The 15,079-nt window shown below is 50.0% G+C and overlaps 1 protein-coding gene across 8 annotated transcripts in view; it reads right to left on the reverse strand.

Moving 5' to 3' along the window:
• Positions 1 to 15,079, reverse strand: part of LOC119169139 (uncharacterized) — a 748,171-nt gene that overhangs the window by 712,189 nt on the left and 20,903 nt on the right. For all 8 annotated transcript variants that reach the window (XM_075883059.1, XM_075883033.1, XM_075883044.1 and 5 more), the window contains one exon: positions 2,573 to 2,769. In XM_075883059.1, coding sequence (XP_075739174.1) covers positions 2,573 to 2,769 — 197 coding nt within the window. The remainder of the gene's footprint in view (positions 1 to 2,572; positions 2,770 to 15,079) is intronic.

Below are 15,079 nucleotides of genomic sequence, written 5' to 3' on the forward strand. Positions count from 1 at the left end.
ATTCTAAATCGTGTGAGACGATTAAAGGAGCACCATCTGAAGAAGCTCCATATTTCGAATTGCGATAACATGCACTTTTATGATATGTACGGCGCTTCCCTATTATGTGCGCGCATGAGAAATGAAGTGCATAAAACACAAAAGAGAAAATTTATTCGTCATAATTTTGCGACAAAAGATGGAGCAGGCCAGATCTACGGCCTCTAAACATTAGAAGAATGAAAAAGCTTTGTTCAGTATCGGCTGATGTCACCGCCAGCGTCAAGTATAGCCTTCATCCTTGCAGGCCGAGACATGTACAGAGCTACCATGACAGCTGAATCGCACTTAAGCCAGCTCCCACTTTTCGTTTATGGAAACCCAAAGGACATCCATAAATTTGACGCGGAGAGTTTGCCGAGAGAGAGATGATTTCATTCTGTCCCACACAATTTCAATTAAGTTCAAGTCAGGTGACGGGAGTGGAGGAGGAAGGGGCAGGGGCACATAAGCACTGTTGTGGTCTTCATTGGTCTGTTTACCACGGCAGCGACAGCACGCTGATTGTATTCTTTAGTGTAGAGCTCAACTATGAGAAGCCTTTCATCCTCAGGTGGCCTGGCCATGCTACATATAAAAGCTGGCACCCCTGAAAATTTGTTCAGCGAAGAATTGTGCCCTCAGCTGTGGAATTGTGTGAAAGCGATAACGAAGTCCATCACTTGCGTAACCTATAGTGTCAATGCTCACACAAATGATTGATTGATTGATATGTGGGGTTTAACGTCCCAAAACCACCATATGATTATGAGAGACGCCGTAGTGGAGGGCTCCGGAAATTTCGACCACCTGGGGTTCTTTAACGTGCACCCAAATCTGAAATGCTCACACAAATGTTAGTCGTGATTTGCACGACTAACAACCGGCTGCCTTTGATAACAGACAAGAATATTGGTGCTTCATGCAACGAGCACAAGCAGCTCCTTCCAATAACTGAAACAAAGCACGGCGTTAGCACCTGCAGTGCGCTAGGGCGGTGAAGTAGCAGACGATGCAGGGCACGAAGCACTCTCCCAATTCTGTGCACATGCTCCGCGTTTCCAAATCTTGCCAGCAGTTGGTGCCCTGTGGACCGCTGGCCACGCGCGTCTTCCCCCTAACAGTGGATCGTACTGTAAAACGTGGGTCATTATAAACAAGGATGGCTGTCCGTTCACTGCAGCACGTGTGGCTGCCGGCCAGTGTTTTCAGATTGTACTATTGTTGCAACATGGAGGGATCGCACCATACGTGACATCATAGAGGCAGAAAAGATATGCTCATTAAAAGATGCTTGTGTTAGCAACCCTTCTGTCGCACTCACCGATAAAAAAAAGTTGTTTCTTTGCTTGCAGGTGTGATGCACTTGTGTTTCGCGCACGACTGGTGCAACTGGTAACTGCATAAAAGTGAAGACTTTCGCAAGAAGTAAATTGTTGGCAGTTCAGCACTCTGTCTCGCCTCTTCTATCCCCTCTTTATCATTTTATACTAACATGCCCAATTCTACTGTCTCTTATCCTTTCAAAAGAATTCTATTTACTGAGAGTCTACTGCATATCGAATAGCACATGCACTTCGGCCCCTTTGCAATATAGAGGTGAATACACCCATGTTTCTTTCGAAGCATTGAGCCTACAGGTTGGGGCATGGTCCTCAAAGCGACTTTCCTACATCAGCCAGTTACCGGTGTTCCTGAAGTCTATCAGTACCAGTGCGTGAAGGTAGATGCCAAACCATTTCGGGCTACAGTACTTTGGTAGATGTAGTAGGCACCATGACTAAGCTACACGTCTGTGTTTGACCACTTCTGAAAACATGTAGTGTTAGTTCGCAGAGACCGATAAACAAGCCATAGCCGGAGAAGACAACAATGAGACAGCTGGCTGATGCTGCACCCAAACAACTGTTCTTAATTTAACCTGACGGAAATCCTTGGCCTTGACAGCCAAATGGGAGCATGAAATAGTAGCAACCTCTAAAGAAAGTTTGGGTTCTCTGTGAAGTGCTAATGTAATCTCGCTTTGCTCAAGTGTCTCAGCAGGCAACTTTGCCTTCGCTATATTTCGTTGCCTGCCATACTGAAATGCATGCACAGATAGTCAGGCCGATGTACCATGCGTGGCGAGATACTGACGAAAAGCCAGAGAAGCAGTCCTTAAGGGCACCTAAACGACCTACAGATCAAAATTTAGTAGCAATGTAGCAGTTGTGCACGAGCCTGCAGCGAATGCTAGAGGAGATATGCACAGTTGATAATCAGAATATGTTGTTTTGCTCTTCACTTCACTCAAGCCATCGACTTGCCTCTTCACTGTGCAAGAAGAAACAACAGGGAGCATGAGCATCTGCCCGCAGACAAACAGGCTCGCCCACTCAGCAGCCTCTGTTGCTCATGAAATCATCTAATCAAACAAAGAAAAGCACGCGAGCATCTGTTGGGGCCACTTGGTGCTGGAACGGCAAGGCTCCAAGCAAATGCATCTGCAGCGCCTCTCCCATCAAATGCCACAAAGAGCACTGCGACATTATGAATGACCATGGTGTGCACGTACCTGGGAGGGCTGGCTGCCTCTTCTTGCTGTGATGAGGTTTCCATAGAGGGTGTGGCCACCAGGGAGCCCTCAGCACTAGTAACCGGAGCAAACATCAGTGGGGCATCTTCAATATGCAGTGGCTGCAGCTGACCAAGCACCAGCTGGGAGCCACCACCCACCAGGGCCTCCCCAAGCAGCACAGGTTGGCCATCCTCCTGCATCAAAACTTATGTAAGAAGCTTTTCCTGAAACAAGGCTTCCAAGCAATGAGTGCCAGAGCAACAAGACGCAGGTATTTGGGCAACTTGGCTGAGATTCATTGTTGGGCTGTGACTCGTGCCACATGAATGTCCGAGACTGCCAATACTGCAAAGAACATGTCACAGTAACTCTGATGCAAAAAATAGTAAGACACATGCAAGCGACCAATAGTACACAATCTGCAAAAACGGTAAGTGCACATGCGAGCTGCATTATGAAAGAAAAAAATGCAAAAAAAAATGAACACAAAGCTGATTCCAACATAGCATAAGTGCTGAGCACTACGCAATAGCAACATACTTGCTTGCATGTGATTCTGAGTGAAGTCTATTAAATGTTTCAGTTACTATTCCTTTCTCCTAAATTACCTTACGCTGGTGAAGAAAACAAAGGTGGCAACACTAAACAGGGTCAATGCGGCACTTTCACTTGGCTGAAGTTTCTTGATGGTGGCGTTAGATCACACTGCTTTATCGAAGGCGAATGGGCACTGGCCGCCTCATCATCACCATCGACAAAAAGGATTCCACAGACAGGAAAAAAAAAAGAAAATAGCTGTGCTGTCAGTGCAAACATTAATCTTCGGTGAGCCACATCAGATTTATTTCATGTTGCAGAACCTGTCAAGCGGGGCCAAAGTTAAAGAACATAACTGCTCACGTGTAGCAGGCTTCTACAAAAGATGAAAGCACTTATGCGCTGAACTGCTGCTCTGGTACAGGCAACTCCTTGACAGTTTTCGCGGTAAGTCTGCATTGTGACTTGTGTTGCCAATTCCGTGTATCATTGTCCTGTGAAAAGCTGAATAAGCATGTCGTCCACTTGACTGCCAAATGAAGCTCAGCCTGGAGTGGTGTATCTTAAGATAAGGCCAATCGTAGTTTCTATTGTAATAGGAGTGCTCCTTTCTTTCCGTACACCGATCCATGTCATTAGGTTTCTAATAAATAAAACCGTGTGCTACGGAACACTTGCTTGTTCGTGTTAGCAGTACTTGATATTCAAAGCAGGTATATGCATGCACACTACGCATGTGCAAGCTTTCATACAGGGTGGTGGAACCCCGCCCTGTCCCCAAGAAATGAGAGCTGTACGACCATGGTGAAAGTATTAACCAATATAACAAACTCATGATAATGATTAGCCGAGTTTTGTGGCTCAAGGGCAATGGGGGGCCAAAGAGCGCCATGACTTTGATGCAATGTAAGCAGTGACCAATGATTGCGATGACAGGGTATGTTACGGCTGTATAAACGCCTAAAATCACGTGGTGTATAGAAGCGTAAAATGTGTGTATAAAGTAAACAATTATGACAGTGATACGTGATTCGGTGTATGGGTATAGAATGAATTAGAAGTGATCATGGTATCTACAAGTGAGTTATTGTAGAATAGCACGAATGCCTCTTTAACCCCTTTGAAACCAAAGGGTGAGAGGCAGGTGCTTATCAGAGTTGAGCTATGAGACACTGTTCAAAAGGCTGCACACCTGTTATCTCGGCTAGGCCCCTCACGCGAAGTGAGTAAGGCTGCCTCATCGAGGGGTGGTTTCCAAAAAGTGTAGAACTAGAAAAATCATTAATTATGGAATGCATAGGGTGTTTCTTACTGCTGATCACTTTCAGATAATACATAAAAGACATGTAGGACCTCTGCAGGCAGAGTGACCACTCATTCGGCTCAGCATAAAAGCTCTCTGCAAGGCTCCTTCGATAGACACCTGTAGAGGCGGATGCCCAGATGATGAACAGGATCTAGAATCTTCAATGCGCTTGGCGAGGCTGAATGATATACTATTGCCCCATAGTCAAGACATGAACGTACCAGGCCTTTGTACAGATTCATGAGGAACTTTCTGTCGCTGCCCCAGGATTTGTGCGACACTACCTTCAGGATATTCATTGTTTTCATGTATTTATTTTTGAAGTGTTCAATGTGTGGTACAAATGTTAGTTTCGTGTCCAAGATTATACCTAGGAACTTATGTTCTGTGCTTACGTGCAGACGTTCATCTTTCATGACAATCTGAGGATCAGGGCGTAAGCCTCTTTTTCATGCGAACAGGACACATGTGCTTTTTTGTGGGTTGACTTTGAACCCATTTTCATCAGCCCATTTGGACACTTTGTTTAGAGCAAGCTGGACCTGTGGCTCACAGATGCCGAGGAAACATGATTTAAAAGCCATCTGGATGTCGTCTACACATCCGGAGTAAAATATGTTGTGGGGGATGTACAGACGAGAAGAGTTCATTTTTATAACAAAGAGCGTGCAGCTCAGTACCCTACCTTGTGGTACTCCAGTTTCCTGTACAAATGTCCGGGACAAGACATCGCCCACTCGAACCCAAAATATGCGATCAGACAGGTAACTTTCCATGATATTGGAAATATTGCTACGTAGCTGACATATCAGGGGTCAGAAGACGACGAGGAAGTGGTCTGTCGGTTGTGCGTGCTGTCCTCCATCTTAGTCGACGCCATATGCATCAGTTTGAATATAGACTTTAAATAGACACGCCTCGTGTCATTTTTACGTAACATCTTTGTGGTGGACGTGCTGGGTACTTCCCCGTCTTCATCACGAAGCTCCGCAATGGCCGCATGATCCCGGTGTATTTTCCGGTCAGGATGGCATTGACGTCGACAAATGGATCAACCGGTACGAACAGGTCAGTGCAAGCTATAGGTGGGACCCGACTCTTATGCTTGCCAATGTGTTTTTTTATCCCGATGGCCCACCGCGAGTGTGGTTCGAGACGCACGGAGCGGAGATTACAAACTGGGATTCCTTTAAAGAGAAGATCCGCGACCTTTTTGGCGACACCATTGGGCGGCAGATCGCAGGCGGAATCAACTGGCGGCTCATGCCCAGACGTGGACGGAGTCGTATATCGCATACATTCACGACGTCATCGCCCTATGCCGCCAGATTGACGAGCACATGAGTAAGTCTGAGAAAGTGGCCCATGTGCTGAAAGGCATAGCAGACGACGCATTTATATTTTAGTTTACAACAACGTTGCCACGGTCAACGCCATCATTAAAGAGTGCCAGCGGTTCGAAAAAGCCAAGAGCCGTCGTATTACTCAGCGATTCACCCGGCTGCCCAACACGGCCGCAACCTCATCGTGTGAAGCCGCCCGCCAGTCCCCCACGTATGACAACGTCACACGCATTGTTCGTCAGGAAATCGAAGCCGCCTGTCAGGCTCCTCTTCAGCCACCCGTTCTCGCAACGCTCGCCTCTAACCAACAACAGCCATCAGTGGCGTTAATACAAGCTGTGGTGAGGCAGGAGTTTGCGAACCTCGGCCTTCCATTAGCATGTCCCTTGACTCGCCCTGAAGTCCCGTCTTACTCCCGAAGACACGCTCGTCGTTCACCTCCAACAATGCCCTTCCGTAACCCTTCGGAATGGCGAACACCCGACGACCGGCCTATTTGTTTTTCCTGCCACCAGCCTGGGCACGTTTCTCGCTATTGCCGCCGCCGTAGGTCAAACCAACCACGTCAGACTTTCTCTACCTCGGCGCTCATGGATCCGACGACCCCTCGACGTTCAGTCGCCGCACCTTTCAATTTCTATTCGTCATCATCTTACGAGCCTTCCACTGACGCCCCATTGCCCGGTCGCCGCTACCCTGACGCCCCTTCGTCCAGTCGCCGCAGCTCTCGCTCTCCGTCGCCAATCCCGCTCTCCGCCACCTCGGCACTTTTCCTCGCCGAGCTTCTCTGGACGACCGCAGCAGGAAAACTAGATATTGCAGCTTATAGAGATGAAGCTGAAATACCAATGACGGCTGAAAATCCTGTTCTGACGCTTCCCACGCACCATAGCCTGCTTGAAGTACAAGTCGACCATGTTCCTGTGACTGCCCTCATTGACACAGGTGCGCACCTGTCTATTATGAGCGCTTCTCTACGCTGCCGCTTGCAAAAGATTACGACGCTATCTACGACGCAGGCAATACGTGTTGCCGATGGCGATACTGTACAGTAATCGGAATTTGCACTGCTCGTGTCAGCATTGCCGGTCGTCACGCCGTGGTCCTTTTTGCCGTGCTAGCCTGCTGCCCTCATGACCTCATACTTGGCCTTGATTTCCTTTCGGCACACTCGGCCTTGATTGATTGTTCGTCTGGTACTGTCAGCCTTGATCTTCCAATCTTTGCCGACTACTCTGCAAAGCCCACCAGCCGCTTGAGCTGAACCACTTTCGCCTGCCACCTCGAGCCGTCACGTACATGTCTTTGTCATCGACCCCTCCCGTTCCTGGCGGTGATTATATCGTTACGCCAATTGCTGACGTTCAGCTGATGCGCAGTGTTACTGTACCCTATACCATCGCGACCATAGCGGATAACTGTGTGTTACTTCCGCTCCTTAACTTTGGTTTCACCCTTCAAGTGTTGCCCTGCCAGATGTCTCTAGCCCAGCTAAATGCCATAACAGAGGACGATGTCAATGTTGTCGCTGTATCTGCCCCTGATCGAAGCGCAGTCTCACGGTCACCCAGCTCAGACGATGCTATTTTTCGAAACATGATTGGATCGGAGCTTTCGCCTCACCAGGCCGACGCTCTCACCCAGGTTTTGGCCTTACACAGCGAGATTTTCGACACTGACGATCGTCCTTTGCTCCGGAATGAAATTGTCACTCACGGAATTAACACTGGTGACTCTGCGCCCATTCACCGTCGGCCGTACCGCGCGTCAGCGTCCGAGTGAGAAGTGATTCAAAAGAACTGACCATAATGTTTACGAAAAACGTAATCGAACCATCAACGAGTTCTTGGGCATCTCCCGTGGTTTTAGTGAAAAAAAAAAGACAGCTCATGGCGTTTCTGCGTTGATTATTGCCACCTCAACAAAATTACCAAAAAAGACATGTACCCTCTATCACGCATTGACGATGCCCTCCATTGCCTCCATGGTACCACCTTCTTTTCATCTCTCGACCTCCGATCTGGCTACTGAGAAATTGTTGTAGATGACATAGACCGAAAAAAGACCGCCTTCGTTACCCCTGACAGTCTTTACCAATTCAAGGTCATGCCCTTCGGTCTCTGCAACGTTCCAGCGACCTTCGAGCGAATGATGGACACGCTCGTACAAGGATTTAAATGGTCGACATGTTTGTGTTACTTGGACGACGTGATCATTTTCTCACCTACCTTTGCAACCCACCTTGAATGCCTTTCGACCATTCTATCCATATTTCGACGGACCGGCCTGCAGCTCAATTCCTCCAAGTGCCACTTCGGTCTTCGTCAGATTACCGTATTGGGTCACCTTGTTGACGCTGCCGGCGTACGACCAGACCCGGTGAAAGTACGCGCTTTAACAAACATCCGAGTCCCACGCTCTGTCCATGATGTTCGCAGTTTTGTGGGCCTCTGCTTCTACTTTCGCCGGTTCGTGAAAAACTTTGCGGCACTCGCACGGCAACTCACCGACCTTCTCAAACAAGACGTCTCATTTTGTTGGGGCCCTCCTCAAGCTGACGCCTTCTCTCAGCTAATCACCACTCTAACGACACCTCCTATTCTTGCACATTTCGACCCCGATGCTCCGACAAAAGTGTGAACAGACACGAGTGGTCACGGAATTGGTGCAGTTTTGGCGCAAATTCAGCGGGGGCAACGACCGTGTAATCGAGTACGCAAGCCGTCTGCTTTCTAAGTCTGAACGCAATTACTCTATAACAGAACGGGAATGTCTCGCCCTTGTTTGGGCGGTTTCGAAATTCCGTCCTTACTTGTATGGCCGCCCTTTCCGTGTCATCACAGATCATCACACGCTGTGTTGGCTTTCTTCTCTAAAGGACCCCACTGGACAACTTGGTCGTTGGGCATTACGCCTACAGGAGTATTCCTACTCGGTTTGCTTATAAGTCTGGATGTCTCCATCTGAACGCCGATTGCTTATCCGCCACCCTGTTGATCAGCCCGACGAACCAGACATTGAGCCTAGCCTTAGCGTCATGTCAATGTCCCAGTTTCTTCATATTGGTCATGAACAACGTCGTAATGCTTCTCTTCGACAACTTATTGACCATCTCGAATCTGCTCCGAACGACACGTCACTTCGCACGTACGTCCTCTTGAATGGCACGCTGTACCGTCGTAGCCTCCAGTCAGATGGCCCTGAGCTCCTTGTCGTGCCAAAAAGTTTGCGTTCAACCGTGCTGCACGAGCTTCACGATGAACCAACTGCTGGTCATCTGGGTGTATCTCAGACGTACGACCGCGTGCGTCGCCGCTTCTTTTGGCGCGGTCTCGCCCGGTCCGTTCGCCGATACGTGTCCTCCTGCGATAAATGCCAACGTAGGATGCGACCTACTGCGCCCCCGCCTGGACTTCTTCAACCGATCTCCATCCCGACCGAACCTTTCTTTCGTGTTGGTATAGATCTTCTCGGTCCTTTTCCCGAGTCGAAATCGGGCAACAAGTGGGTCGCCGTTGCTATAGACTACGCGACTAGGTATGCCATCACTCGAGCACTCCCAACCAGCACCGCTACTGACATTGCAGACTTTTTGCTCCACGATGTCATCCTACACCATGGCGCTCCTCGCCAATTACTCATGGATCGCTGCCGTGCATTTTTGTCCCATGTAATCGACGATCTTCTGCGCTCTTCCTCTACGCACCACAAGCTGACCACTTCCTAGCATCCCCAAACAAATGGCCTTACCGAACGGCTAAATCGGACCTTCATGGACATGCTTGCGATGTATGTGTCCTCCGACCACCATGACTGGGACCTGGCGCTACCTCACGTGACCTTCGCGTACAATTCTTTGCACCATGACACTACTAGTTATTCACCCTTTTATTTGCTTTATGGCCGTGATCCGACGTTACCACTCGACACCCTACTTCCAACCACTACAACGCCGTCAACCGAATATGCACGCGACGCTATTGCTCGTGCCGACGACGCACGTCAGATCGCCCGCTCTAGACTTTCGGCTTCGCAAGCCACCCAGAAAGCCATCTACGACAGCCAGCATGCTGACGTTCACTTCTCACCCGGTTCTCTTGTTCTCCTGTGGTGCCCAGTTCGTCGAGTTGGCTTATCAGAGAAGTTGTTGTCTCGCTACATGGGTCCTTACCGTATCATCCACCATGTAACCGACGTCACCTATGAGATCATTCCTGCATCTACCACAAGCCTGCCTGCAAGCACACGCAGTGATGTTGTGCACATCAGCAGGCTAAAACCTTACCACCTGCCTACTGAAGATCGTAGTTAATGTGCACCGAGACGGCGCTTTTACCGCCGGGGCGGGCGGGGGCGGGGGGGGGGTAATGCTACGTAGCTGACATATCAGGGGTCAGAAGACGACAACGAGGAAATGGTCTGTCGGTTGTGCGTGCTGTCCTCCATCTTAGTCGACGCCATACGCATCAGTTTGAATATAGATTTTAAATAGACACGCCTCGTGTCATTTTTACGTAACAATATTACCACGTATACCCATATGCAAGAGGTCTCTAAATATCCCAAACCTGCACGCCGTACAAAGGCCTTTTCCATGGCGAGGAATACAGATAGAAAAACTGGTTATGGACCAAAGCTTCATGTATGAGTGCCTCAATCCGTATAAGATGATGAGTGCCTCAATCCGTGTAAGAAGATCGATGGTGGATCGGCCTTCTCTAAACCCGCACTGGTATGGGTCTAGCAGTTTGTTTGATTCCAGGAAGTGTAGTAGGCAGCAATTGGTCTTTTTTTTTTTTTGAACTTGTGGGGTCTCGGCGAGGCGAACGCGCGCACCGCCACGCCACGCTCTCGGAGTGAACGGACACAGTTGACACGATCGGTACAACGAACCCACATACATACATTTATTAACCAATTTAGACGACGATATCGTCCGCCGAATGATACAACAATTTCAATTAACACTAAACCATACAAACAACGTAATGCCAGGACACACTAAACACACAATAACATGATAAACACACACTAACACACCCAACACACTAGCACATACCCAAGGCGGCGTCGCCAACGCCTGACCTTACACGCGGGACCCCGACGCGAAGCCCGCGGTGCCGAGCACCGGGGACCCGCGCTACAGACAACCGTTCGCGGCAGCCGCCACGCGCAGAAGAGACTCGCTCAACGCTCGCCCACCACCAAGGCCCGCCTTCCGCCAGGGGCCACCACCGGCGCTGCCACTCTACCAACAGTGGTACTCAGAGCGAACACAACGCCATCTATCGCCCGGTGGTGGTCACCACCGAAATAACGCCCCGGGGCGAGACACGTGCGCCACGCGGCGCAGACAACTTTACAGGGGGGGGGGTGTCAGCACCCCCACATTCCCCCAACCTTAAATCAAACCATATCCCGAAATCAGAAATTAGCTACACAAGCTTTAACAAAAAAATGATATCGCACGACCATAATGTCCTTGCGCCACGACACCGCCGCCGGTCGACACTGCTGCACTCTCCGGCTAGACTTCACCTCAGTACCGGCCCCGCAACAGCAACGTTGCCGTCGGCGCGACGATCCGTCGCTAGCGCCGACACGTCTTCCAGTTGCGACCAGCACTCACGAGGGCGCCGGACTGCAGGCAGTTGCGCAGGTCCCAGGCATCTTCATCACCCGAACTCACGACCGCATTCCTGGCCAGCGACGCTGACGATGCGCAGGACAGCCGGCCGTGGATGACATCCCTCCCGCTGAATACATCAACAAAAAACAAAACTCGAAAGAAACAAAGGAGCGCGGCCCAGGGGAGGGAGCTTCAGGCTTTTCGGCCACGTGGTACGGTGGTCAGTACTGCTAGCTAATACATCGGTAGCGGCCGAGACGCCCATCAAAATAAAAACAAAAATCACTTTTCCTAACTTGTGCTCACAAGAAAAAAAAAGTGAGGGAAGCAGAGCGCAACACCTCAACGCTACGATCCACCTAGTTGTGCCACGTGCGACAGGCGGCTGCGCAGAGCCTTAGGCCTAATGAGTCGCTCGGCAACAACCGGCATCCACCCAGCCTAGGCGCAGGAGAGGCAGCCGCGAGGAGACGTCCACTCTGTGAGGTGGCCCTATCGCTCGCCGCACACAGCAGCTTACCGAGCGATCGGCGTCCACCGCCCCGGGCGGTGTCACGACGCCCCGGCGTCGAGCCGCAATACAAGTCAGCAACGACGCCCGGCTCCCTGAGCCCAAAGAGATAGAAGAAGCTATTTACAGAAAATCGGACCACCCACGAGGCTTCCGTACTCACTCGCTTCGGGCCTGGCCTACAAACCACGTGCTCTAGGCCTTGCTCACCCCAGGATGCGGACCGCATGGCTCTCGTCCTAATTCAACAACGTTTTTGAAAACTAACAACAAAAAATAACAACACTTGCGAGCAAAAAAATGAATAGAAAGTCAACTTGCCGACAAATTGAAACACGTTACAAAACCAATCCCCTCGCTTCTCAATAAAGCGCACCACCGACGCTAGCAAAGAAGTCCCCCCTAGGCCTACTCTACTCCGGCTCTAACAAAATCCCTGTACCGAACCGCAAGAACCGACGTCCGACACTCCAAGAGCTCCACGTTGGGCAGCCAGTGTGGGGTCTCGGCGAGGCGAACGCGCGCACCGCCACGCCACGCTCTCGGAGTGAACGGACACAGTTGACACGATCGGTACAACGAACCCACATACATACATTTATTAACCAATTTAGACGACGATATCGTCCGCCGAATGATACAACAATTTCAACTAACCCACTAAACCATACAAACAACGTAATGCCAGGACACACTAAACACACAATAACATGATAAACACACACTAACACACCCAACACACTAGCACATACCCAAGGCGGCGTCGCCAACGCCTGACCTTACACGCGGGACCCCGACGCGAAGCCCGCGGTGCCGAGCACCGGGGACCCGCGCTACAGACAACCGTTCGCGGCAGCCGCCACGCGCAGAAGAGACTCGCTCAACGCTCGCCCACCACCAAGGCCCGCCTTCCGCCAGGGGCCACCACCGGCGCTGCCACTCTACCAACAGTGGTACTCAGAGCGAACACAACGCCATCTATCGCCCGGTGGTGGTCACCACCGAAATAACGCCCCGGGGCGAGACACGTGCGCCACGCGGCGCAGACAACTTTACAGGGGGGGGGGTGTCAGCACCCCCACAAACTTTACAAATGCAACTGGTTAATGCTATAGGCCTGTAATTTGATGCAGTCGAGGGATCCTTATGCTGCTTCAAAATAGGAACTATCACAGTTTCCCTTCCAAATAAAGGGGATCACACCAGAAAACCAGATAAGATTGTAAAAAAAAGGAGAGTTCTTTGTGTTTCAAAGGGTAGTTGCTTCAGCATCTCAAACATTATGCAGGCAGGACCTGGACAAAATGTGTTGCAACAGTTCAGTGCTCTTTGCAATTCTGCTAAGCAGAATGGCTCGTTATAATCCTTGACTTTTCTAAATTTTCTTTCTAGGTTTCGTTGTTTCAACTGTGCTTTGTATTTTTGGAATGCTTCAAAGTAGTGTCAGGAGCAGGATATATTTTCAAATGTGCACCAAGAAAGTTAGCTTGGTCCTTCAAGCTTTCTCCGAGGGTATTTACTAATGGGAGAGAATATGCTTATTGGCCTTTAATTTTCTGGAATTTGTTCCACACATTTATTTCATCAGTGTACGAGTTGATGCTCGTAATAAACTTAGTCCAGCTCTCTCGTCTGGCTTGTCTGCATGTTCTCCTTGCCCTGTATTCTCCGTGCGCCGCGTCCGCCGCACGATACTACACTTTCAGCGCTAAATCTATGTCTCCAGCAAAGACAAGTTTCCAAGCTTCAAAAAGAGAATTCTTCAAACGAGAAGTTCGCAGTGATGTATGGGCGATTTTAAACATGAGCAACCTGTGATGGCCCGATGACGCGAAAGGAAGTCCCATCCAAGAATGACCTCATGGGAGCATAACGGCAGCACCAAAAATTTAATGAAATAAAGTTCTCCTTGAATAATGACACGTGCAGTATGCACAGCTGAAGGTTCTATGCAATGCGAGTTGGCCGTGCGGAACATCATGCCCTAGAGCGACGTCACATTTTTTTACTTGCAACTTAGGGTCTTAATATTACGGAAACGATGGCCCCCGTGTCAATAAGTGCTTGTGCGGGGATCCCCTCAACATTGATGTCGATAACATTTTGCGGCAAAAGAGCTGGAGGCCTTGAACAGTTCGACTTGTATGCAGCTCTTGCCTCAAGAGCTGCAGCAATCAGTTTCCCTATTTTGTGGTAGGTCAGCGACGCATAGGTGACGGGGAGCGCAGTCAGGGAGATGGTGACCGGTGGTTCACGTAGGGTCATTGATCATCAGTGCTGTATCTTGGTGGTGTTTTCGGCGACGACGATACCAGCCTGACCATGGTGTCAAATGGAGGAGGAGCTTGGCGACAGTGGTGAGCGACGTGTCCAGCGAGCGAAGTGGTGAGCGACATGTCCAGCGATACCACAGATGAAACAGATGAGCCTATTGTCTTGCATCTTCAAAGCATCTGAGCAACAGTAAAACAGAGCCAAGGATGTCGCCAAGGAATACAATGCAGCGCTTGGGGTTGTAGGCACAGCTTGGGGCAGCATGAGAAGGTGAGCATAAGACATGGGTTGTTGCGTGGGCCGAGAAGCGACGGCAGCGTATGTGAGATGAAACAGATGAGCCTATTGTCTTGCATCTTCAAAGCATCTGAGCAACAGTAAAACAGAGCCAAGGATGTCGCCAAGGAATACAATGCAGCGCTTGGGGTTGTAGGCACAGCTTAGGGCAGCATGAGAAGGTGAGCATAAGACATAGGTTGTTGCGTGGGCCGAGCAGTGACGGCAGCGTATGTGAGAAGCACTGTGACAGGTTGTTGCTGAAGCATCTGTGGGAAGGGCTCAGCGACTTGGGTCCGAAAGCCATGTTGAAGGTCCACAACCAAAGCATGTGAGGGCTCATGTGTGAGTGGCAGCAGTGACAGCTGGCGCACTACCTATTCACGAATGAAGTTTCTCATTGTCGAGAGGAGCGGCTGCTGATCAGGAAGACAGGCAACTAGCTGCAAGGTTGCGAGCCTGTCTGGCATCGTGAGGGCTTGACGTGCACTGCCTACGCAACTTGTCAAAGCTCTGACAGAGGGAGACGAGTAAAGCGATCATGGTGGAATTTTTCGCGAGCAAAGGCATCGTCCTCAAACCCTTCAAGATCTGCCTGATTTTCTCTTCCTCAGGCATGGCAGAGTTG

The sequence above is a fragment of the Rhipicephalus microplus genome, chromosome 2 (assembly GCF_043290135.1).
Source record: "Rhipicephalus microplus isolate Deutch F79 chromosome 2, USDA_Rmic, whole genome shotgun sequence".
In the NCBI taxonomy this organism is placed as follows: domain Eukaryota; kingdom Metazoa; phylum Arthropoda; class Arachnida; order Ixodida; family Ixodidae; genus Rhipicephalus; species Rhipicephalus microplus.